The sequence below is a fragment of the Pelophylax lessonae genome (assembly GCF_965119305.1).
Source record: "Pelophylax lessonae genome assembly, chromosome: 2".
In the NCBI taxonomy this organism is placed as follows: domain Eukaryota; kingdom Metazoa; phylum Chordata; class Amphibia; order Anura; family Ranidae; genus Pelophylax; species Pelophylax lessonae.
This window is the reverse complement of record NC_138769.1, coordinates 421648701-421675302: the sequence shown is the minus strand read 5'-3', so window position 1 is coordinate 421675302 and position 26602 is coordinate 421648701. Positions and strand designations below refer to the sequence as shown.

The window sequence follows — 26602 nt, the reverse complement described above, 5'->3', positions numbered from 1 at the left end:
AGTACTTTTCTGTGTGGGGCCTCTGGGGTGGCAGTCTGTGTTGCTGTGTGTTCCCCGTGCCTGTGTGACTCCCTGTGCGTGTGTGACTCCCTGTGCGATCCCTGCGGGGATCGCTTGTGCAGATCTGTATGTTGCCTGGGGGTCCCTATCCCTGTGTCACCGAGGTGCATTGTTGGGGGTGCAGACGTTTATGATTGTGCGGCGACCGCAGCGGTGCATTTTCGCGCGGTCCGCCATCTTTGCTATGGGCACACATGTGTAGCTCCTCTGGGGCGATCCTGCATGTCATTTTGGCGCCATCCGCCGCCATTTTGTGGGCGGTGGAACGATCGGTCCGGCCGCATGTCGGCAGCCATTTTGGCGTAGCCTCCAATGCATCCCAATGGGGCAGCGATTTTCCCAGGGTCTCGCATATAGTCCAGCCCTCTCCAGCAGCACTTCCTTTCCATCAGCAGCAAGGACAATGGTAGCAACGCTCTGCAGGTTATCACTATCCATTTCCCTCTGTATATCGCTTCTGGCTCAGTTTCTTTTCTCCTTTGGGGGTCTTTCATCACTGTAGCAGTAGCGGTGGGCTGCGCACACCGCAGCATTCTTAAAGGGGACAGTACACCGGTTTTGCACTGTAGTTTGTTCTGATAACTTGAGCCATGGATTCTCAGGAAAGCAAGTTTCCTCCAGCTTTAGTGGGGAGCCCCAGTTCTCCTATGGCCCCGCTGCGACCGGATCTGGCTGCTGTAGTAGCAACTTTGGTGGAAAATATGGAAATGCTGATGTCTGAACGGGCTGCGAGAAAGAGGCCCAGGTTGTCTCTCTTCTGATTCAGATGGGGATATGGCTGCTGCTGCGAGCGTGCCCTTTTCAGGGTCCCGCTCATCCTTGGACCCCCCGGGGTCTGAGGGGGAGGCTGAAGTGGAGGGTGTTGACACATCCTCCCCAGGGTCACCTGAAGAACGGGCGACCATGGATGAGTTAATTGTTTGTTAAAGAAACCTTGCATTTAGAAGATGAGCCCTGTCCTCTGGGCGTTGTGTCCTCATTTGGGACGCACAGGACCCGCAAGTCTGTGCAGGTTTTTCCCTGCCCAGCGGAATTCCATTACACTGTTAATGAAATGTGGCGCACGTTGAAACGTCCATTCCTGGTACCTAGTCGGTTCAAATTGCTTTACCCTTTTGCGCCGGCTACGGAATCACGATGGTGTGTGCCTCCACAGGTAGATCACACTGTGGCCGTGTTGAACAAGGTTCCTACTGGGGACACCCCGGTTTTCCGGGATCCCACGGACCGGCGGTTGGAGTCTCTTGCTCGCCATTCCGGTGGCGGGTTCGTTGCTCAAACCCGTTTTCGCGTCCGTTCTGGTGGCTCAGGCGGTGGCTGATTGGACTAAGATGCTTAGGAGCAATCTCGTGTCTGATGACGTGCCGCCTGCCCGGCTGGAAATGGTGGATCAGATCCACCAAGGAGTCATGTACTTGTGTGATGCAGCCTTAAATGAGGCTCCCTTGGTGGCTCGCCTCTCTAGTGTCGCGGTACTTAACCGGCGACTGATATGGCTAAAGAGATGGTCGGCCGACCAGTCCTCGAGGAAAACTGTTGCTGATTTCCCCTATGCTGGCTCTCACCTTTTTGGCGAGGTGTTGGATGCCCTGGTGAAAGGCGTCACGGGGGGCAAGAGCACTATGCTGCCCCAGAACCCGAAGAACAAGTCTTTCCGAGGCAAGAGGGGTTCTGCGCCTAGATCCAATCAGGGGTCCTTTCGTGCCTTTCGGAACCAATCCAAGGGCAAGCACTTCAAGGCTCAGGGCAACCAGAAGAAGACCTGGGTGGGTAAGCAGAAGGCCGGCAATGCCGGCTCGGCGGGACAATCCGCCTCTGCCTGAAGGGGCGCCCTCACCCGTTTCAGGGGTGGGGGGACGTTTGCGCGGTTTCCTCCAACCTTGGCTGCTCCAGATATCGGACAGGTGGGTTCAGGAAATCGTTCGATCAGGTTACAAGATCGGATTCCTCTCCCGGCCGGCGGACAGATTCTTTCCTTCCAATCTCCATCTGCTTCCGTGGCGTCTGCAGGACTTGCATCATGCGGTGCATGACCTGCTTGCTCAGGGAGTGATTGTCCCGGTGCCTCATCGGGACAGGTTTCGGGGGTTTTATTAGAATCTGTTGACTGTGCCCAGGAAGGTGGGCAAAGTGCATCCGATTCTGGACCTGAAAGCGCTGAACCGCTTTGTGCGTGTTCGGAAGTTTCGAATGGAGTCTCTCCGTTCGGTAGTGGCCTCCTTGAGTTCAGGAGAATTCCTGGCTTCGATAGATCTGAAGGATGCGTACCTGCACATCTCCATTTTCGAGGGTCATCAGCGGTACCTTCGGTTTCCTATCACAGGGGACCACTACCAGTTTGTTGCGTTACCTTTCGGTCTCGCTTCGGCACCAAGGGTGTTTACCAAGGTGTTGGCGCCGGTTCTGGGCCTGCTGCGGGCCCAGGGCATTGCGGTCCTGGGGTACCTGGACGATCTGCTTCTGAGATCACGTGCCAGCCAGGACCTTGTGCGCGATCTGTCCATCACGGTACAGACGCTCCAGGAGTTCCAAAGGACCATCAACGTTCAAAATCGGCGTTGTCTCCATCGCTTCGCCTTCCCTATCTGGGAATGGTTCTGGACTCTGCTCAGGCAAAGGTGTTCTTGTCGGAGGACAAGCTTCGGACTTTGCGGGACGAGATCAGGTCCCTCAGGGACAATCCGTCGTCATCCCTCAGGACCTGTATGCGGGGCCTGGGGTTGATGGTGTCGGCCTTCGAGGCGATTCCCTTTGCCCAGTTCCACACTTGGGCTCTCCAGACGGAGATCCTGGCCAGGTGGGACAGACAACCTCAGTCCATGGATCTGGATGTCTCCTTGAGTCGCCAGACCAGATTGACTCTTCTGTGGATAAATGTGCTGGAATTACGAGCGATCAGACTCTGTCTCTTCCAGTGGTCGGACCGTCTCCGGGGCCTGCCTGTTCGCGTACAGACGGACAATGCTACCGCGGTGGCTTACATCAACCACCAAGGGGGCACCAGGAGTGCTCGAGCGGCCCGGGAGGTGACCGACATCCTGTCTTGGGCCGAGACTCTTGTCCCGGCGATCTCAGCAGTTCACATTCCAGGTGTGGAGAATTGGCAGGCCAACTCTCTGAGCCGCCAGACCCTGGACCAGGGGCAATGGTCCCTACACCCGGAGGTCTTTCAGATGCTGTGTGCGAGGTGGGGATCCCCGGACGTGGATCTGTTCGCATCCCGGCTAAATCAAAAGGTGGAAAGGTTCGTGGCAAGAACGCGCAATCCATTGGCGGCCCCTTGGCATCAGTATCGTCTGATGTACGCCTTTCCTCCGATTCAGTTACTATCCCGGTTCCTTTGCAGATTGGTCTCGGAACCGCACATGGTGATTCTGGTGGCTCCGGACTGGCCTCGCCGGTCCTGGTTCGCCGACGTTGTTCACCTGGCAGTGGCGCCTCCGTGGCGACTGCCTCTGCGGGAAGATCTCCTGTCTCGGGGTCCGATCTTCCATCCTGCTTTACAGTCGCTGGCTTTAACGGCCTGGCTGTTGAGACCCATGTCTTGAGGGACAAGGCTCTCTCCCCTGAGGTTATCCCTACCCTGATCAAGGCTAGGAAATCCTCCTCTGGTAAGATCTATTACCATACCTGGAAAGCCTATTTCGCCTGGTGTGAGTCCAGGGGGTTCTCCCCTCGTTCTTACTCTGTGTCGAGAATCTTGGCTTTCCTCCAGTCTGGAGTGGATCAGCGCCTGGCGCTGGCCACGATAAAGGGCCAGGTGTCTGCACTGGCTGTCCTTTTCCAACGCTCTGTGACGTCTCGTTCCTTGGTGCGCACCTTCATTCAAGGTGTGCGCCATTTGGCTCCTCCTAGGAAGGAGCCTTTACCTCCATGGTACTTGAACTTGGTTCTGTACGTGTTACAGCGTGCTCCTTTTGAAAACATCAGGGAGATATCGTTGCCTCCGCTGTCGAAAAAGGTTGCTTTTCTAGTGGCGATCACTTCGGCTCGCAGAGTGTCGGAGCTGGCGGCGTTGTCTTGCCGCTCCCCTTACTTGATAATTCACAAGGATAAGGTGGTTTTGCGACCACTCCCATCCTTCCTTCCTAAGGTGATCTCTGAGTTCCACCTTAATGAGGACATTGTCCTGCCTTCGCTTTGTACGAAACCTAAACATCCAAAGGAGATTGCCTTACATTCCTTGGATGTTGTCAGGGCGATCAGGGTTTACCTGTCGTCTACGGAATCCTTTCGGAAGACTGATTCCCTATTTGTCCTTCCTGAGGGATCTCGGAAGGGCATGGCTGCGCCCGCGGCGACTATTGCCAAATGGATCAGACAGACCATTGAGCAGGCTTATGCCTTGAAGGAACTGGTTCCGCCCTTCCCTGTTAAGGCACACTGTACCAGGTCTTTGAGTGCATCCTGGGCCTATTGGCATCGGGCCTCGGTGGCCCAGGTGTGCAAGGCGGCGACTTGGTCGTCGGTGCACACCTTTTCCAAATTCTACAAAGTAGATGTTCGGGCATCAGCTGATGCTTCGTTTGGCCGCAAAGTTCTGTGTACGGCAGTGCCATGATGGACCCTTGAATTTTTTCTGGGTCCCTGGCTGTTGGCATTTGCTTTCCTGGGCTATTGCTTCTGTTGAGCATTGTTTTTCTGTTGCCCAGTTGGTTCTCTTACGGTGCATGTAAGATTCCTTTCTCTGATGTGGGTACTGCATTGCCTTTTCTACGGTTGCGTCTCCCACCCCTCATGTCTATACTGCTTTGGGACATCCCAACAGTGATGACTTAGAGGTGGCGGCGACTGTTGGAGGACGTAAGAGAAAACTGAATTTTTGTAAAATCTTACCTGTAAAATTCCTTTCTCTGAGTCCTCCGACAGTCGCCGCCCCCGCCCCTCTTTTTGGGGTTCTTATTACCTACTGCTATGCTACCAAACGGAGTTGGGAGTGGTGATGCAGGGGGGGTATTGACCAGATGGGACAGCCCCATGGGTGTGTATATGCTAATGCCTTTTGTCTTTGGACTAAGTCTATATGCCTAGCTATTCCTGCGGATGGGAAGACAATACCCAACAGTGATGACTTGGAGGTGGCGGCGACTGTCGGAGGACTCAGAGAGAGGAATTTTACAGGTAAGATTTTACAAAAATTCTGTTTTTTAGCATCAAGGATCTACAGTGCATCCAGAAGGTATTCACAGCACTTCACTTTTTCCACATTTTTGTTATGTTACAGCCTTATTCCAAAATGGATTTAATGCTGTTTTCCCCAAAATTCTACAAGCAATATACCCCATAATGACAACTTAAAGACGTTTGTCTGAAATTTTTGCAAATGTATTTAAAAAAACAAAAAAAATTCCATGTACATAAGTATTCATCCTTTGCCATGACACTCAAAATTGAGCTCAGTTGCATCCTTGAGTGGACTTTTGGACAGATAGAGATGTGTTTACCTAGTTTTGATAGGTTCTTGCTAAATCTTCCGTTCTGATCAAGCGTTCCAAGTGGAAGTTCGCCCCCCCTCTTTGCCCGCAGCCTTCTGGGACACGTTCCCGAAGACTGCAAGGCTATTCAAAAAGCACAGCCTGGCTTGCTCATGCGTAGTGGTAAGCCAAAGTAAACATTGCCGTGCTGGGGACCCGAAGAACAGGGGCAGGTGAGGATGGTGTTTGATAACTGGACAGGTAAGTGTCCATTTAATTCAAGTCAGCAGCTACCAAGGACCTCTATGGGTGCTTTGATTAGACCATTTCCAGTCAGTAGCTTATAGAATCATATCTCAAGTTAAAGTGGTTGTTAAGCCACTTGCATGTCTTTTTTTTTTTTTATAATCATCTTTGTTTCCTAAGCCTGTGTACTTCTGTCTGTGTTTAATGCTGTGAATACCTGATTTTGGTTTGCTGCTCGTCGATCACGTGACAGGCCGACTTTTCCTTTCCCTGTCTGACAGCTGCAGGGGGCGGGGGCCAAGTTTCCCCTGCTTACGTCACTCGGAAGGAGAGGAAGAAAGCAAGCTGGCCAGCCATGTGATTGCCAAGCAGCACACTAAAATCAGGTATTCACAGCATTTTTTTTTTTTTATAAACGCATAGACAGAGGTATACAGGCTTAGGAAACACAGATCATTATTTAACACATTAACAGTTTTTTCAGCAGGAGGAGGGGCGGGCTGACAAGGAGGGGAGGAGGACCCAGGAGAACAAAGAACAGGGCTGCTGATGACGGAGGCACGTAAACTGCCCACGGTGTCGGGCTCACCAGCCTCGATACATCGTGGTCAGTTTACAGGGGGGAGGGCAGAAACAGGCAGGATCAGACAAGTTTCTCTTACGTCCTCCGACAGTCGCTGCCTCCTCTAAGTCATCACAATTGGGTATTGTCCACCTATCCGTAGGAATAGCTAGGCATACAGACTTAGTCAAAAGACAAAAGGCATTAGCATGTACACACCCACGGGGGCTGTCCCATCTGGTCAATACCCCCCCTGCATCACCACTCCCAACTCAGTTTTAGTTTGCCTAGCTTTCAGGAATAGTCAGGCTCCCTTGTGCTGGGGCTTCAGTCTCAGCCTTCCTATATCTTTCATTTGATTTTCTTTGAAAAATGTCAGTTTTTTTCTCTCACTTTACTAGCTGTTTATTTTGTCAGCTTTAGAGTTAGTTATTCTTCGGATGAAGATGGATCATGCGGTGCTGGGATTCGGACTGGCCGCCCTGTTTCTCCAGGGCACAGAGGGTCAGATGGACCCCCAGCCCGCCATCGAGCGTTCAGCTAAAGTTCGCCCTGGCATTATGAACGACCCATCCCTGTTCGCTGCAGGGATGCAGCCGTGAGGTGGCTACCTCACAGGACTCGTCTGCACTGCAGCAGCTTCATGTCCCTGGCTCACGGCACTCCCTGTCAGGAGAGGACAGAGGTTTATCCGTGCATAGAGGCTCCCCCACGCCATCGGGTACAGGTAAGTACTTTTCTGTGTGGGGCCTCTGTCTGGGGTGGCAGTATGTGTTGCTGTGTGTCCCCATGTCTGTGCCTGTGTGACTCCCTGTGCGATCCCTGCCGGGTTCGTTTTGTGCAAATTGTATGTTTTTTGCTGGGGGTCCCTGTCCCTGTGTCACCTTAGGTGCATGTTGGGGGTGCAGACGTGCGTGTTGTGCGGCGACCGCTGCAGGGGTATGTTCGCGCAGTCCGCCATGTTTTTTACTGCACATGGCTATGGCCCCTCTGGGGCGAGTGTACAGATCGTTTTGGCGCCCTCCGCCTCCATTTTGTGGGCTGCAGATAGATCGGTTTGGCCGCATGTCGGCGGCCATCTTAGTGAAGCCTCCAATGCATTTCCTATGGGCAGCCATTTTCCCTTAGGTCTGGCTTATAGCCAGCCCCTTCCAGCAGCATTTCCTTTTCCTCTCAGGCAGCAAAGGACACAGGTAGCAACGATCTGCGGGCTCTGCACTGCATCTCTGTCTTCTTCTGCATACTGCTTCTGGCTCAGTTTCTTTCTCCTTTTTGGGGGTCTTCATAGCTGTGACAGTAGCGGTGGGCTGCGCACTCCGCAGTGCTATTTAAGGGGACAGTACATCTTTTTTGCACTGTAATTATTTCTTGAGCCATGGATTCTCAGGAAAGCAAGTTTCCTCCAGCTTTAGTGGGGGGCCCCAGTTCTCCTGTGGCTCCGCTGCGACCTGATTTAGCTACTGTAGTTGCGACTTTAGTGGCAAATATGGAAATGCTGATGTCTGAACGGGCTGCGAGAAAACGGCCCAGTCTGTCTCTCTCTTCTGATTCAGATGGGGATATGGCTGCTGCTGCTGCTGCGAGCGTGCCCTTTTCAGGGTCCCGCTCATCCTTGGACCCCCCGGGGTCTGAGGGGGAGGCTGAAGTGGAGGGTGTTGACACATCCTCCCCAGGGTCACCTGAAGAACGGGCGACCATGGATGAGTTGATTGTTTCTGTAAAAGAAACCTTGCATTTGGTGGATGAGCTCAATCCTCCGGGCGTGGTGTCCTCCTTTGGGACGCACAGGACACGCAAGTCTGCGCAGGTTTTTCCCTGCCCAGCTGAATTTCATTACACTGTCAATGAAATGTGGCGCACGTTAAAACGTCCATTCGTGGTGCCTAATCGGTTCAAATTGCTTTATCCTTTTGCGCCGGCTACGGAATCGCGATGGTGTGTGCCTCCACAGGTAGATCACACTGTGGCTGTACTGAACAAGGCTACCTTGGTTCCTACTGAGGATACTCCGGTTTTCCGGGATCCCACGGACCGGCGGTTGGAGTCTCTAGCCCGCCATTCCTATACGGTGGCGGGTTCGTTGCTCAAACCTGTTTTCGCGTCCGTTATGGTGGCTCAGGCGGTGGCTGATTGGATCAAGGTGTTTAGAAACAACCTAGTGTCTGACGACGTGCCGCCTGCCCGACTGGAAATGGTGGACCAGATCCACCAAGGAGTCATGTATTTGTGTGATGCAGCCTTAAATGAGGCCCCCTTGGTGGCTCGCCTCTCGAGTGTCGCGGTGCTTAACCGGCGACTGATATGGCTGAAGAGCTGGTCGGCCGACCAGTCCTCACGGAAAACAGTTGCTGATTTTCCCTATGCTGGCTCTTGCCTTTTTGGCGAGGCGTTGGATACCCTGGTGAAAGGCGTCACGGGGGGCAAGAGCACTATGCTACCCCAGAACCCGAAGAACAAGTCCTTCCGAGGCAAGCGGGGTTCTGCGCCTAGATCCACTCAGGGGTCCTTTCGTGCCTTTCGGAACCAATCCAAGGGCAAGCCTTTCCTGGCCCAGAGCAACCAGAAGAAGCCCTGGGCGGGTAAGCAGAAGACCGGCAACGCCGGCTCGGCGGGACAATCCGCCTCTGCCTGAAGGGGCGCCCTCACCCATTTCAGGGGTGGGGGGACGTTTGCACGGTTTCCTTCTACCTTGGCTGCTCCGGGTATCAGACAGGTGGGTCCAGGAAATCGTTTGATCAGGTTACAAGATCGAATTCCTTTCCAGGCCGGCGGACAGATTCTTTCCCTCCAATCTTCATCTGCTTCCGGGGCGTCTGCAGGATTTGCATCAGGCCGTGCAGGACCTGCTTGCTCAGGGAGTGATTGTACCGGTCCCTCACCGGGACAGGTTTCGGGGGTTTTATTTGAATCTGTTCACTGTGCCCAGGAAGGAGGGCAAAGTGCGTCCTATTCTGGACCTAAAAGCGCTGAACCGCTTCGTGCACGTTCGAAAGTTTCGAATGGAGTCTCTCCGTTCGGTTGTGGCCTCCTTGAGTCCGGGAGAATTCCTGGCTTCGATAGATCTGAAGGATGCCTATCTGCACATCCCCATTTTCGAGGGTCATCAGCGGTACCTTCGGTTTGCTATTGCAGAGGACCACTACCGGTTTGTGGCGTTACCTTTCGGTCTCGCTTTGGCTCCAAGGGTCTTCACCAAGGTGTTGGCACCGGTTCTGGGCCTACTACGGGCCCAGGGCATTGCGGTCCTGGGGTACCTGGACGATCTGCTTCTGAGATCGAGGACCAGCCAGGACCTTGTACGCGACCTGTCCATTACGGTACAGACGCTTCAGGAGTTCGGATGGACCATCAACGTTCAGAAATCAGCATTGTCTCCGTCGCTTCGCCTTCCCTATCTGGGAATGGTTCTGGACTCTGCTCAGGCAAAGGTGTTCTTGCCGGAGGACAAGCTCCGGACTTTGCGGGACGAACTCAGGTCCCTCAGGGACAATCCTTCCTCGTCACTCAGGACCTGCATGCGGGGCCTGGGGTTGATGGTGTCGGCCTTCAAAGCGATTCCCTTTGCCCAGTTCCACACGCGGGCTCTCCAGACGGAGATCCTGGCCAGGTGGGACAGACTTCCTCAGTCCTTGGATCTGGAGGTGTCCTTGAGTCGCCAGACCAGGTTGGCTCTTCTGTTTTGGATCCAGTCCCCGGCGGTGGCGGAAGGAAAGTCCTTCCGTCCGTTAGTGTGGACGGTGGTTACCACGGACGCCAGCCTGTCGGGCTGGGGTGGAGTCCTGGGCAACCTGTCTGCCCAGGGCACTTGGTCGGAGGAGGAATCCTCCCTCCCGATAAATGTCCTGGAACTAAGAGCAATAAAACTCTCTCTTCCAGTGGTCGGACCGTCTCCATGGCCTGCCTGTTCGTGTACAGACGGACAATGCTACCGCGGTGGCTTACATCAACCACCAAGGGGGCACCAGGAGTGCTCGAGCGGCTCGGGAGGTGACCGACATTCTGTCTTGGGCCGAGGCTCATGTCCCGGCGATCTCGGCAGTTCACATTCCGGGTGTGGACAACTGGCAGGCCGACTATCTGAGCCGCCAGACCCTGGACCAGGGGAAATGGTCCCTGCACCCGGAGGGTGTGTGCGAAGTGGGGATCCCCGGATGTGGATCTGTTCGCATCTCGGCTAAACCGAAAGGTGGAAAGCTTTGTGGCAAGAACGCGCGATCCATTGGCGGACGCCTCGGATGCGTTGGTGGCCCCTTGGCATCAGTATCGTCTGATGTACGCCTTTCCTCCGATTCAGTTACTATCCCGGTTCCTTCGCAGGTTGGCCTCGGAACCGCACATGGTGATTCTGGTGGCACCGGACTGGCCTCGCCGGTCCTGGTACGCCGACGTTGTTCACCTGGCAGTGGCACCTTCGTGGCGCCTGCCTCTGCGGGAAGATCTTCTGTCTCAAGGTGCGATCTTCCACCCTGCTTTACGGTCGCTGGCTTTAACGGCTTGGCTGTTGAGACCCAGGTCTTGAAGGACAAGGGTCTATCTCCTGAGGTTATTCCTACCCTGATCAAGGCTAGGAAATCTTCCTCTGGTAAGATCTATTACCGTACCTGGAAGGCCTACTTCACCTGGTGTGAGTCCAGGGGGTTTTCCCCTCGTTCTTACTCGGTGTCGAGGATCTTGGCTTTCCTTTAGTCTGGAGTGGATCAGCGCCTGGCGCTGGCCACAATAAAGGGCCAGGTGTCAGCACTGGCGGTCCTTTTCCAACGCCCTGTGGCGTCTCATTCCTTGGTGCGCACCTTCATTCAAGGTGTGCGACATTTGGCTCCTCCCAGAAAGGAGCCTTTACCTCCATGGGACTTGAATTTGGTCCTGTCAGCTTTGCAGCGTGCTCCCTTCGAGAATATCAGGGAGATATCGTTGCTGTCGCAAAAGGTTGCTTTTCTTGTGGCGATCACTTCGGCTCGCAGAGTGTCGGAGCTGGCGGCGTTGTCTTGCCGCTCCCCTTACTTTATAATTCACAGGGATAAGGTGGTTTTGCGACCACCCCCATCCTTCCGTCCCAAGGTGATCTCTGATTATCACCTTAATGAGGACATTGTCCTGCCTTCGCTTTGTAAGAAGCCTAAACATCCAAAGGAGATTGCCTTGCATTCCTTGGATGTTGTTAGGGCGATCAGGGTTTACCTGAAGTCTACGGAATCCTTTCGGAAGACGGATTCCCTCTTTGTCCTTCCTGAGGGACCTCGGAAGGGCATGGCTGCGTCCGCAGCGACTATTGCCAAATGGATCAGACAGACCATTGAGCAGGCTTACGCCTTGAAGTAACGGGTTCCGCTCTTCCCTGTTGAGGCGCACTCTACAAGGTCTTTGAGTACTTCCTGGGCCTATTGGCATCGGGCCTCGGTGGCCCAGGTGTGCAAGGCGGCGACTTGGTCGTTGGTGCACACTTTTTCCAAGTTCTACAAAGTAGACGTTCTGGCATCAGCTGATGCTTCCTTTTGGCCGCAAAGTTCTCAGTGCGGCTGTGCCATGATGGACCCTTGGTTTTTTTCCCGGGGTCCCTGGCTGTTGGCATTTGCTTTCCTGGGCTGTTGCTCCTGTTGAGCATTGTTTTTTTTCTGTTGCCCAGTTGGTTCTTACGGTGCATGTAAGATTCCTTTCTCTGATGTGGGTACTGCGTTGCCTTTTCTACGGTTGCGTCTCCCACCCCTCATGTCTATACTGCTTTGGGACATCCCAATTGTGATGACTTAGAGGAGGCGGCGACTGTCGGAGAACGTAAGAGAAAACGGAATTTTTGTAAAATCTTACCTGTAAAATTCCTTTCTCTGAGTCCTCCGACAGTCGCCGCCCCCGCCCCTCTTTTTGGGGTTCTTATTACCTACTGCTATGCTACCAAACGGAGTTGGGAGTGGTGATGCAGGGGGGGTATTGACCAGATGGGACAGCCCCCATGGGTGTTTATATGCTAATGCCTTTTGTCTTTGGACTAAGTCTGTATGCCTAGCTATTCCTACGGATAGGTGGACAATACCCAATTGTGATGACTTGGAGGAGGCGGCGACTGTCGGAGGACTCAGAGAAAGGAATTTTACAAAAATTCCGTTTTTTTTTTTAGGTGATAGAAAGGACCAAATTACACAGCACAAGCACTGTGCTGTATAAAATGCGTAAGGGAACAGGACCTTTTGGTTTTGTTTTGTTTTTTTTTTTTTTGTTATTTATTTATATATCTTTTTTTTTTTTGGGTAACAAACACTTTTTAATGTTCTATTACCGAATTATGATAGCCTTGTACAAATGTATATACTGCTTTATGTTAAAAGTTTTTGAATGTAGAAGGATTTTGTTTAGTTATCAAACAAGTGTTCTTGACCCATAAATGGTTATGTTTTTTGTATATAATTGACATATGCTGCTTTCCATACAGCAACTGTTCTGTAAGTTGTCATCCAAATGATTTACAGATTAGCTGCTGCTGATTGCAGAAGAGCATGTCAGTTCTTAATACTCTTGAACTTCAATCAATGCTGTGAAGTGAGTGCTGCTAAGTATGTGCTCACTGCAGACAGCTGTCATAGCAAGGTCAGGCACCTCTCCATGTTTTAGGTTTGAACTTGAGCTTCTGATGTTTTTGAATATACATTTTATGAGCAAATGAGATTTCTTTCCCTATACAAAAATATAGCATCTTAAACAGATTTGTAGATGATATTAAAGCTAGTATGTACTTATTATGGAAATGTGTTTTTTATAGCTTTTTCATTCCAGGAATATACATCAGACATTTCAGTTAATTTTTAACATTCTTGTAAATGGGGATGGGACATTAACAAGGAAGTACTCCGTTGACCTTCTTATGGATCTGCTGAAGAACCCCAAAATTGCTGATTACCTGACAAGGTAGTACATTTATTGCAATATATTGATGAAATATTGTGTGGTGTTGTGCTGGCAATATAAGCTGAACTGTGCATGTGCAGGGCCGTTTACATCCCACAGAAAACTGTGAGCAGGCAGGTAGAATTATTTTATTCCACGTCTCATCTGCAATAATAACCTGCCTGCTCACAGTCTGTTATAAAACGCTTTTAGTTCTGCTTTAAGGGAATGGCAAAAGAAACCTAAAGACCATGTGTAATATATATATATATATATATATATATATATATATATATATATATATATATATATATATATATATATATATATATATATATATATATATATATATATACACATACACATACACATACACATACAGTGGGTATGGAAAGTATTCAGACCCCCTTAAATTTTTCACTCTTTGTTATATTGCAGCCATTTGCTAAAATCATTTTAAGTTCATTCTTCTTCCTCATGAATGTACACATAGCACCCCATACTGACAGAAAAACACAGAATTGTTGACATTGTTGCAGATTTATTAAAAAAGAAAAACTGAAATATCACATGGTCCTAAGTATTCAGACCCTTTGCTGTGACACTCATATATTTAACTCCGGTGCTTTCCATTTCTTCTGATCATCCTTGAGATGGTTCTACACCTTCATTTGAGTCCAGCTGTGTTTGATTATACTGATTGGACTTGATTAGGAAAGCCACACACCTGTCTATATAAGACCTTCCAGATCACAATGCATGTCAGAGCAAATGAGAATCATGAGGTCAAAGGAACTGCCTGAAGAGCTCAGAGACAGAATTGTGGCAAGGCACAGATCTGGCCAAGGTTACAAAAAGATTTCTGCTGCACTTAAGGTTCCTAAGAGCACAGTGGCCTCCATAATCCTCAAATGGAAGACGTTTGGGACGACCAGAACCCTTCCTAGAGCTGGCCGTCCGGCCAAACTGAGCTATCTGGGGAGAAGAGCCTTGGTGAGAGAGGTAAAGAAGAACCCAAAGATCACTGTGGCTGAGCTCCAGAGATGCAGTCAGGAGATGGGAGAAAGTTGTAGAAAGTCAACCATCACTGCAGCCCTCCACCAGTTGGGGCTTTATGGCAGAGTGGCCCGACGGAAGCCTCTCCTCAGTGTAAGACACATGAAAGCCTGCATGGAGTTTGCTAAAAAACACCTGAAGGACTCCAAGATGGTGAGAAATAAGATTCTCTGGTCTGATGAGACCAAAATAGAACTTTTTGGCCTTAGTTCTAAGCGGTATGTGTGGAGAAAACCAGGCACTGCTCATCACCTGTCCAATACAGTCCCAACAGTGAAGCATGGTGGTGGCAGCATCATGCTGTGGGGGTGTTTTTCAGCTGCAGGGACAGGGCGACTGGTTGCAATCGAGGGAAAGATGAATGCGGCCAAGTACAGGGATATCCTGGACAAAAACCTTCTCCAGAGTGCTCTGGACCTCAGACTGGGCCGAAGGTTTACCTTCCAACAAGACAATAACCCTAAGCACACAGCTAAAATAACGAAGGAGTGGCTTCACAACAACTCCGTGACTGTTCTTGAATGGCCCAGCCAGAGCCCTGACTTAAACCCAATTGAGCATCTCTGGAGAGACCTAAAAATGGCTGTCTACCAACGTTTACCATCCAACCTGACAGAACTGGAGAGGATCTGCAAGGAGGAATGGCAGAGGATCCCCAAATCCAGGTGTGAAAGACTTGTTGCATCCTTCCCAAAAAGACTCATGGCTGTATTAGATCAAAAGGGGGCTTCTACTAAATACTGAGCAAAGGGTCTGAATACTTAGGACCATGTGATATTTCAGTTTTTCTTTTTTAATAAATCTGCAACAATGTCAACAATTCTGTGTTTTTCTGTCAGTATGTCAGTATGGGGTGCTATGTGTACATTCACGAGGAAGAAGAATGAACTTAAATGATTTTAAGCAAATGGCTGCAATATAACAAAGAGTGAAAAATTTAAGGGGGTCTGAATACTTTCCGTACCCACTGTGTATGTGTGTGTATGTATGTATATATATATATATATATATATATATATATATATATATATATATATATATATATATATATATATATATTATATTATATTATATTATATTATGTATGTATGTGTGTATTTTTTTTTGGGGGGGGGGTTACTTTTGTAAAGAAACATACAGAATCAGCAGTAAATTAATTTCAAAGCAAGCCATTAGTGACTCCTACTGCCACACTGGAGCAAGTCATCTTCAAAGTTGATAGCAGAAACCTGCCTCTAACACAGCCATCCAGGCTTCTAATTTATACACAGAACAGGGTGAGAAGGTGAGGGAGTGTGAGCCAGGCTGCCAAGAATTATTTTTAGTACTTAAACAGGCAAACCTAAATTTAAAAAAAAAAAAATATATATATAATATATTTTTGCCCAAATGTGTACATATATATATATATATATATATATATATATATATATATATATATATATATATATATGTATATATATATGTATATATGTATATGTGTGTATGTACACATTTGGGCAAAAAAGTATTTAGTCAGCCACCAATTGTGCAAGTTCTCCCACTTAAAAAGATGAGAGGCCTGTAATTTTCATCATAGGTATTCTTCAACTATAAGAGACAAAATTAGAGCTAAAATCCAGAAAATCACATTGTCTGATTTTTAAACAATTTATTTGCAAATTATAGTGGAAAAATAAGCATTTGATCAATAACAAAAGTTCATCTCAATACTTTGTTAAAAACCCTTTGTTGGCAATTACAGAGGTCAAACGTTTTCTGTAAGTCTTCACAAGGTTTTCACACACTGTTGCTGGTATTTTGGCCTATTCCTTCATGCAGATCTCCTCTAGAGCAGTGATGTTTTGGGGCTGTCGCTGGACAACGCAGACTTTCAACTCCCTCCAAAGGTTTTCTATGGGGTTGAGATCTGGAGACTGGCTAGGCCACTCCAGGACCTTGAAATGTTTCTTACAAAGCCACTCCTTCTTTGGCCGAACGGTGTGTTTAGGATCATTGTCATGCTGAAAGACCCAGCCACGTTTCATCTTCCATGCCCTTGCTGATGGAAAGAGGTTTTCACTCAAAATCTCATAACATGGCCTCATTCATTCTTTCCTTTGCACGGATCAGTCGTCCTGGTCCCTTTGCAGAAAAACAGCCCCAAAGCATGATGTTTCCACCCCATGCTTCACGATAGGTATGGTGTTCTTTGGATGCAACTCAGCATTCTTTCTCCTTCAAACACGATGAGTTGAGTTTTTACCAAAAAGTTCTACTTTGGTTTCATCTGACCATATGACATTCTCCCAATCCTCTTCTGGATCATCCTAATGCTCTCTAGCAAACTTCAGACGGGCCCGGAGATGTACTGGCTTAAGCAGGTGGACACATCTTGCGCTGCAGGATTTGGGTCCCTGGCGGCGTAGTGTGTTACTGATGGTAGCCTTTGTTACTTTGGTCCCAGCTCTCTGCAGGTCATTCACTAGGTCCCCCCCTGTGGTTCTGGGATTTTTTGCTTACCGTTCTTGTGATCATTTTGACCCCACGGGGTGAGATCTTGCGCGCAGCCCCAGATCGAGGGAGATTATTAGTGGTGGTGTATGTCTTCCATTTTCTAATAATTGCTCCCACAGTTGATTTCTTCACACCAAGCTGCTTGCATTGTATTGCAGATTCAGTCTTCCCAGCCTGGTGCAGGTCTACAATTTTGTTTCTGGTGTCCTTCGACAGCTCTTTGGTCTTGGCCATAGTGGAGTTTGGAGTGTGACTATTTGAGGTTGTGGAAAGGTGTCTTTTTATACTGATAACAAGTTCAGAGAGGTGCCATTTAATACAGGTAATGAGTGGAGGACAGAGGTGCCTCTTAAAGAAGTTACAGGTCTATGAGAGCCAGAAATCGTGCTTGTTTGTGGGTGACCAAATACTTATTTTACCCAGGAATTTATCAATGAATTCATTAGAAATCCTACAATGTGATTTCCTGGATTCTTTTCACCCATTCTCTCTCAAGGCTGAAGTGTACCTATGATGAAAATTACAGGCCTCTCTCACCTTTTTAAGTGGGAGAAATTGCACAATTGGTGGCTGACTAAAGACTTTTTTGCCCAACTGTGTGTATATGTGTGTGTATGTGTATATATATATATATATATATATATATATATATATATATATATATATATATATATATATATATATATATATATATATATATATATATATATATATATATATATATATATATACATACATACATACATACCTTTCAGGCTTTTAAATGAGTATATATGCCATTTAGCAAGTTTTTTATTAATCTCGATTTTGTTTCAAGTTTTAAATTGAGCTGTTTTATTCTCTTTACTCTTGTTCTGCATGTGGCCATCCTCACTGTGAGCAAGTGAAGCCATGGCCGTTCAAATCAAATAGCAACATGAAAACAAAGGGCTGTGTTTAAGTGGCGTATTGCACATGCTCGATATTTTACTTTGAATGCAGGGTGGATTTGTGCAGTCCTGGTTTCACTTGCCCCCACAGTAAAGCTGGCCACATGCAAGAAGGGCATAGTGTCTCTCTGCCCATCCCCGCCTCCTCCTGCCTTCTTCTACTCTCCTCAAACCTTCAACCCTCGATGCAACTCACAAGAAAAAACTACTTGACACCTGGGATTTAACGATGATAATATCTCAGGGGTTAAGGGGATTAGAGCTTCCTATGTAATTCACCATGCAAATGACCTAAACAGGAACTACTAGAGAAAAAAAGGTATTTAGAGGCAGCACTACACACTTTTTTCACCCAATGGTATTAAAGGAGGAGGAGACAGGTCCTGAAAAAAAACGTTTATAAAATGACTGAAGGTCCACTTTATAAATGAACTACACTGCATTTGAAAAGAGATATATGTCCTCGCGCTTATGATGAATAAATAATGTGGATTTAAATTAAAATAAATTATAGCTGCTGCCGAAAATTAAAGTGCTAGTGCCTTTAGTGTAATATGTGAACCGAAGTATTCAGCGCTGCTATGTGAATCATAAATTCATGAAAAAATATAAATAAATATAAATACATCAAATGTGCAAAGAATATATCAAATGTGCTATATATATCAAATGTGCAATAAATAATAATGGCATGCACAACAATATGTTAAGATAATCCAAAAGTCCTTGTGCTAGAGTGAATCAATGATTATTTATATATATATATATATATATATATATATATATATATATATATATATCTCAAATTATAAATGTCCTTTTGTGCAAATATAACAAAGGTGCTTCTGTGCTTATCTTTAATACAATCCAACATGTTAATTGACAGATTTAAAGATAAGGGCTTTAAACCTACACTATTGAATCAGATTCAACAAAAAGTTAACAATATTAATAGAGATGAATTATTAAAACCTAAAATTAAAGAAAACAAACCATACCAACTGTCTTTTTGTACAGAACACAATCAACAATCTTAGCAACTTGAAAATATCATCAAATCCCATTGGCCTATTTTAATGAGGGACCCCATATATAAAAGCTCCCTGCCAAAAAAAAAACACTATCTATTTATAGAAGACCCCCATATCCCGAAAGACAAGATTGTTAAAAACATTCCTGACCCACCTACCAAAATGGTCACATTTTTGGACCAGAAAGGATTTTTTAGATGTGGCAGGTATCTCACATGCCGCACATGTAAAATTAACAATAAGGCAAAAAAGGTAACACATTTTCAATCATCCTCTACCAAGCGACACGCCCACCCAGCGCCGACCGCCCGAAGTCTCTCTGCGTCCCAACGGCTGTCTGTGGGGCACATGCGCAGTAGCGCAATCCCACGGACACGGGGAAACTGGACGCAGAGACATTTGCATTTTATTAATATAGATGTAAACCATTCCTCCTATAATGAATATTATATTTTACCACTAGATGTCACTGTGATTCGCTACATAGTGCATATCCTTTACATTTACGTTTCATCATTACAAAATCACATATCATAATTAAATGTTATTAGTTTAATAATTCGTCACTTAATATGTCCGCATATACTTATGGGAATTTTATATATACCTATTACGGACTAGCGGCAATTGCTGTGCAGTTCCGGCAACACAAGTAATGTTGATGGGAGGAGTGTCCTGCATATAAAAAACTAATGGACGCTCAATACCCCAGCTACAGATGACGCCCAAAGGGGAGGGCGAAATGCGTCTAGCGATTGGTTGAGCATACCACCACATATCCGGCCGGTGGAGCGCACGCTGCGAGAGCAGCAAACCACCCAGCCGAGCACTGCTTTTATATTGCACATGTTTGCAAGTAGTTTTCTTTGGATTAAATAAACGTTTTTTAATAACGTACTTCACTATGGATGGCATTTTGTTTCAATGAGGGCTCTCTGGAACATCGGCACCCATAAATAAGGATCTCTCTCCAACTTAAATCACCACAAAAGGCTGCATCCACAAGGATCACTGGTCATCATAAAGAGATTTAATGATAACCCACCGCTTTACACTCATCTGTTTGTGGTAAGTAGGAAACCACAAGGGGGAGCACCAGCAATTTTGTTCAAAGAAGTGGAGCACAGCAGCACCTTTGTTATATTTGCACAAAAGGACATTTATATATTTATTATTTGCCATATGAATTTATTTATATAATCATTGATTCACTCTAGCACAAGGACTTTTGGATTATCGAACATATATTGTTGTGCATGCTATTATTGTTTATTTATTGCACATTTGATATATATTCTTTGCACATTTGATGTATTTTTATTTATTTATATTTTTTTATGAATTTATGATTCACATAGCAGCGCTGAATACTTTGGTTCACATATTACACTGCATTTGAGTATCACAAACACCATTTAATTAATTTTTAATATTCAAAACCAACTCATCCATCCATGTCTCTATGCTTTATTTTGCTGAGAAATCTCTTTGAGAAACACCCTCATTCTGGTATTTCTGGCTGTAGCCATCTTGAGTAAGGGCAGACGATTCATGTAGCATTTACGTTCCTGGAGTCCATCTTCCCCTTGCTCAGGCATGCAGGCAGGAGGCTGAACCTAGCTGATTAAACCCCTACTCTCCTCCTGAAGAATCCTGGGATGTATGACATTTGCCTCGGTCAGAAACCAGGAAGTAATTGTAGAAATGTAAAAAAAAAGTTATAAACAAGCAAAAATAATACTTTCCTATCTATTTACTAATGCTAGCAGCATAAGGATTCAAAAATTGTCAATGTTGACGAAGAGTAAGGTTCTACTTTCACTGCTTCTGCTGTGCAAGAATAAATTGCCCTGCAATGTATACATGGGTCAATTAAAGCTTGTTTTGCAGTTTATTTGCTGCCTGTTGAGAATTTATAAACCTGTAACAATAGCCTTTCCACAAATTAATTGTAAAGTGCATTTTTTTTTACTGATCTACATCTCCCACCCTCATGTGATCCCCTATACAGATAAAATATACTTTTGCTGCAGACAAACTACTGTGCTAATAGGGTTAATTGTTAAAAAAAGAATAGTGTTAGCTATAGGTTAGTGGGTACACATGAGCACTTGCAATAATATTCACATTTTGGTTTCCATGCAGACACAAATTGCTCCTGTCTTTACAATAGTTAGCAAATTTGCCCCTTTTGGAAATCTTTTATATCTCTGGCCATTCTGTTAGTCTCCATATAAATCTGAGGATAGCTCCCTCAACTTGTCACTGTCATGAAGCTCTTGCATCTTTTGCATAGCGGAGTCCTGGACTACAATCAAAATACTCCACTGCCCAAAAAGATGTTTATTTTTTGCTTAAGTTGCGTATATAACTATATTTTTAGTTATTTTATTTTATATTGAGCTTTAATCTTTTTTACTTCATTAGATATGAGCATTTTAATTCATGTCTTAATCAAGTTCTGGGACTTCTACATGGAAAGGATCCAGACTCTGCTTTCAAGGTAATTATTTAGCTCACTTATGTAGCAGGATGCCTTATAGGCATGTATCATGGATTTGCTATTTATAGTACAGCAGGCTGTGTTTATATGAATGAAAGGAAGGATCTGACTTGTTAATGAACAAATTCTTAGATAAATAAGAGATTTTTATGGATCTATAGCAGAGTTTCTAATCTTTTTTTCCAGTCAAGGCACCCTTTAAAATATGAACAATCTCAATGAACCCCATTCTCAAATGTAAAAAAAAAAAAAATTATATAAAGCAGCAACATCCAGACCTGTAGAACACCCAATTAGAGGTGATTTATTCTTCCAAAGCAAATATACCTTTGCAAACTGGTACTGACTAGCATTCCAGCATTTCTCTTTGCCTCATTTTCTCTGCCTCAGCTAATGTGACCCCATTGCTGATGGAGTGGGGTAGAGTTAGTGCAAACAAGGATGCTAGGATTCTGTGAAGGCGCCCTATGCCCTCCTTTTTTTTCCCGATGACCTAATTATTCGATTGTTAGGATGCTGGTAGCTGGAAGGTTGTAATGGTTCACAACGAAATACAGTGGCTTTGTGTAAATAAAAGACTTTATCAACCCGCTGGCTTGTAAACCATTTGTGGGCAATTTTTTGGCATCTTGCCAAGGCATCCCTGAAGAAACCTGGTTGAAAAAGGCTGCTCTATAGTCCATACAGTATTGTAGCTCTGAAAAATCCACACACCAGATCTATATTTTTACTTTATTTTTTGGGCCGAAAGTAAACTATCAGCATTTCAGTCATGCTAAATGTACATGTATATCTGTTAAAGTTGATCTTTTCTTAGCCTCCTCAGCCTTTTTTAAAAAGGACAACTTCATGGATAGAGATGGAAGTAGTAGGGCCAAATCTACTTTTCCAGGAAGATGCAAGCTTCAGCTGTCTATATTTCTCTGGATCTACTGATTCTTTTTATTTATTACTAGATTAAACTTTTTTCATTTCGATTGCAAAAGTTTCTTTTTTCGTTCATTGACGGACACAGCTCCTGTTCTTCTTAACCATTGGGTTATACTGCCCCTTACAGGAGTAGGACATTAGGCAGAAAAAAGTCTGACTACTCCTATGGGCAGTCCCAGGGGGTATACTCCCTCTCTCTGCTATAGGTACTCATTTTTTTTCTGCCTTGTCAGGTATAAGGACCTAGTTCCTTGCTGGGATATCTGGTTCTGGCAATATTTTCTTTTTAGAGAGAAATATTTCTCCTGTTTTTTTTTTTCCTGTGAGATCTACATTCGGACTGGGTGACGGGCTAGATAATTTAGATCCAGTGGTCACCCCAGTCTGGCCAGTGAGCGCGTGCAGACCTTAGCGTCGCTCTATGTTGAACGCGACATAGCCCCACTGTATGGGGGCTAGCCTGCGAGTTAAACGCCTTGGTCTCAGCCCGAGTCGTAACGTTCCTCCTGGCCGACAACCCCTCCCCCTATTTCAATGTTCTGTCTGGAGTGGTGCCCGCCTGGTTCCTGGTATGGTGAGTAGCAGTCCCCCCTCTCCCCATGGGGGGGTTTTGGGTGGATGTGGGCCCTCCTGGGAACGGTTGGACCCCCAGGTTCCCTTTTATCTGTCCCCTCATCCTACCCCCCTCCACTTATGCAGGGGCTGTGGTCTGGTCCACCTCCTGGGGTGGGGGCAGGGCGCTATGCTGGCGATGGGGTGGAGGGGTGCGCCGTCGGCGACCGGATGATCGGCTGTGTTTGGAGGGGGGAGGGTTGTACCAGGTAGGGGCTCCTACAAGGGCATCCTGTCCTGCCTGGGCCTGTCCTTGAGGTCTATGGATCCCTCCTGGGTCCCTAGAAGCCGCATGGTGCCGCCATCTTCTTTTAGCCTGTGTTCCCAATGCACGGCGGCCATGTTTGTATAGTCTATCAGGCATTTTGCGGTGGTTTGCCATTGAAAATAGTGGCGGCCATAAAAAGGGAGCCCTGTAGGCGGCAATTTCAGTGGTGGGAGCCCCCTCCTCATCCTCTGGTGCTGACTCCTGGATCGTTTCACTTCCTGATTGCCGCACGTAGAGTGAACATTGTCCTGGTGGCTGCAGTGCCTGTTTCTGCTGGGTGGTGAGTCTGGTGGGGGGGTCCTTTCCCTCTCTAGGATCACTTGGTGCTTTGTGCCTGGCGACAGGGTGGTGCTGCCAGCGCAGTGGGGGTTGTCTCTTTGCAGTGTTTTACACTTTGTTGGGGCCCCCTGGTGACTCATTGAGTCTTTGGAGCACATCTCCCCACCTGATGCCCTCTACGAGGCTGCGGGGCCTTCCAGGTCCCAACCATCCATCAATGCACTGTTGGCGTTTCTGGAGTCCTTTGTGTCCCGGGTGGAGGTGGCTTTTGGGCTAGCGAAAAGCGCCTCCTGCCTCATCGGATCCTGAATCTGATTCGGCCGCTGCGGACGTGGATCCTCAGATAGTAAGGATGATTCCTCCACATCTGCAACTGCGCACGAAAAGGTGCTGGTGGAAGCACTGAATGTATCTGTGCATGAAACCTTAAAGATGGAGGATGCAGCTGCGATGGAGGCGCAGGTTCCCTTTGGCACTCACAAGCCATCCAGAGCGGCAGATGTTTCCTTTCCCCACCTATTTTGACAGAATTTTCCCTAAAGAGTTGGGAGGACCAAAGCATCCCCTTGGGGTTCCAAAGCGATTTGCTAGGCGATACCCCAATGAGGAGTCACTTAAAAAGTGGATCCTCCGGTTTCCAGATTGAACAAGGCAACCATGATTCTGGTTGAAGTGTCCCCGGCCTTTAAGGATCCAGCTGACAGGAAGGTGGAGGCTGTGTATGTACACTCTGGCTGGTTCGGCACTAAGGCCGGTATTCACCATTGCCCTGATGTCGCAAACTGTGATTGGGCTAAACTTTTACGCTGTGACCTGGAAGGAGAACAGCACCCCCTGCCTTTGCTGAGCTGGTGGTCCAGCTGATCCAGGGGCTGCAGTTTATCTGGGATGCCTCGTTGGATGCATCTCCCCTAGTGGCTCCGCTCTCTGTTTCGGCTGTGGTCCTTCGGTGTGTCTTTTGGCTCAAATGCTGGTCTGCGGACCAGGCTTCTAAAGAGATTGATTGCTCTCCACTTTCAAGAAGATCGCCTGTTTGGAGCTACCCTGGATGACCTCATTCAAGTTCTCACAGGGGTAATGCTACTTTTTTTTTTCCCCGCAGGCTACTAAGTGCAAGGACCCTTGTTGTAGACGTAAGCCCCCCTCGGGTCATAAGTTTTTTTCATTCCTTTGGGGTCAACTGTCAAGGGCTTGAGCCTTTCAGGGCATCCTATGGAGGATTTCTAACGAACCTGGTCTGGCAAGCCGAGAGCGGGCTTCTCCAGACCCACGGACAAGGCTCCTTCAGCATGAAGGTGCGTCATCACCCGTATCGGGTCCGGCTACAAGATTGTTTCTCTTTTGTCCCCCATCAAGGTTCTTTACTTCCAACTTGCTCCTGTCCCAGACCACTTACAGGGTCTGTTTAGGGCAGTACAAGACCTGTTAGTTCAAGGATGATTGTCCCGGTTAAGACTGCAGAAACATTTTCGGGGATTTTAATCAAACCTGTTTACAGTCCCTAGGAAGGAAGGCAAGGTGCTTCTAGTCCTGGACCTCAGCTGAACTGCTTTGTGCAGGTGCAGAAGTTCAGAATGCCGTCCATTCGCATGGTGGTGGCTTCCCTGCATCAGGGGGATTTTTTTGCCTCTATCGACATAAAGAATGCTTGCCTTCACATTCCAATATGTGCCGGTCACCAGCGCTTTCGCCGCTTTGCCGTGGGAGGGGAGCATTATCAGTTTGTGTTAGCCCCTGTGCTGCCATTGTTACGCCAACGGGGGATCGTGGTATGGGGGTACTTGGGCGAACTCCTTCTGCGAGCGGAGTCTCCTACTGCTCTGATGGAAAACCTGGAAATCACCATACGAACTCTGAGGGAGTTTGCCTAGATTCTGAGTTTTCAGAAGTCGGCTCTGATTCCTTCCACGGATCTGGACTATCTGGGTCTGACTCTGAACTCTGTCTTTGGTCTTAGCCAGAGTGCTCCTTCCTCTAGAGAAACTCTAGAAATTGCAGGCTGCAATTCATCTCCTGCTGTCCAGCAGACGGTCATCCCTCCGGACTTGCATGCGGGTGCTGGGCCTGATGGTGTCTACCTTCAAGGCAGTTCCGTTTGCACAATTCCATACAAGGTCCCTGCAAAGGGAGATTCTGGACAAATGGGACAAGACGCCGTAGTCTCTGGAAAAATCAGATTCGGCTGAGCCGGGGAACGAGGGAGTCTCAGATATGGTGGCTTCATCCCCGGCGCTTCGCCTGGACAAATCCTTCCTCCCCTTGTATTGGGACAGTGGTCACCATGGATGCCAGCCTGTCCGGCTGGGGAGTTGTCCTTGGCAAAAATTCTGCTCAGGATCTTGAAACTCCGAACAATCAGACTGTGCCTGGACCATTGGACGAATCGTCTTCAGGGATGTCCAGTGTGCATTCAATTAGACGATGCAAAGGCTGGGGCTTATGTCAATCACCAGGGGGCACAAGAAGTGTCCTGGTGGCTCTGGAGGTAGCTGGCATTCTAAGGTGGGCAGAACGGTTCATTCCAGCCCTCTCCGCTGTACACATTCCCGGGGTGGAAAACTGGCAGGTGGATTACCTCAGTTGGCAGGCGTTGGACCAAGGGGAGTGGTCCCTTCATCCGGAGGCGTTTTCATCAGTTATGTCTCCGGTGGGGAATTCTGAGGAGGTGGATCTGTTGGCATCTTAACTCAACAGAAAGGTGCAGAGGTTTGTGGCTCGGTCATGGGATCCTCTGGGGGACGCCACAGACACGTTGGTGGACCCATGGGGTTAATATCGTCTGGTTTCCGCCTTCCCTCCTCTCCAGCTTCTGCCAAGACTTCTACGCAGGGTCGAGGCAGAAGGGATTCCGGTCATCTTAGTGGCTCCGGACTGGCCTCGCCGGGCTTGGTACGCCGATCTGGTTTGGCTGGTCGCTAACATTCCTTGGAAGCTTCCTCTCGAGGATCTGCTGTCCCAAGGGCCAATCTTCCATCCTGCTTTAGTCACTTGCTTTGACGGCTTGGCTGTTGAACGCCAGGTGCTGATGGATAGAGGTTTGTCTGAATCTGTGATTCCATCGCTGTTAAAAGCTAGGAAATCGACTTCTAGGAAGATCTACCATCGTATGTGGAAGTCGTACATTGCGTGGAGTGAGTCTCTTGGGGTTCATCCTTTCTTTTTCTCGGTGGCTCAGATCTTGACCTTCCTTCAAAGGGGGGGGCAGTTGAGCAAGAACTGGCCTGGAGTACTATCAAGGGTCAGGTGTCGGCCTTAGCGGTTCTCTTTCAATGGGCTTTGGCCACATATTCCCTGGTGTGTATCTTTCTTCAGGGAGTTAGGAACTTGGCTCCTCCAGTGC

At 47.6% G+C, this 26602-nt stretch overlaps 1 protein-coding gene across 1 annotated transcript in view; it reads left to right on the top strand.

Annotated features, from left to right (window-relative positions):
• Nucleotides 1-26602, top strand: part of CIP2A (cellular inhibitor of PP2A) — a 172627-nt gene that overhangs the window by 45982 nt on the left and 100043 nt on the right. Inside the window, exons 7-8 of the mRNA XM_082247297.1 lie at nucleotides 13034-13179; nucleotides 21098-21173. Coding sequence (XP_082103423.1) covers nucleotides 13034-13179; nucleotides 21098-21173 — 222 coding nt within the window. The remainder of the gene's footprint in view (nucleotides 1-13033; nucleotides 13180-21097; nucleotides 21174-26602) is intronic.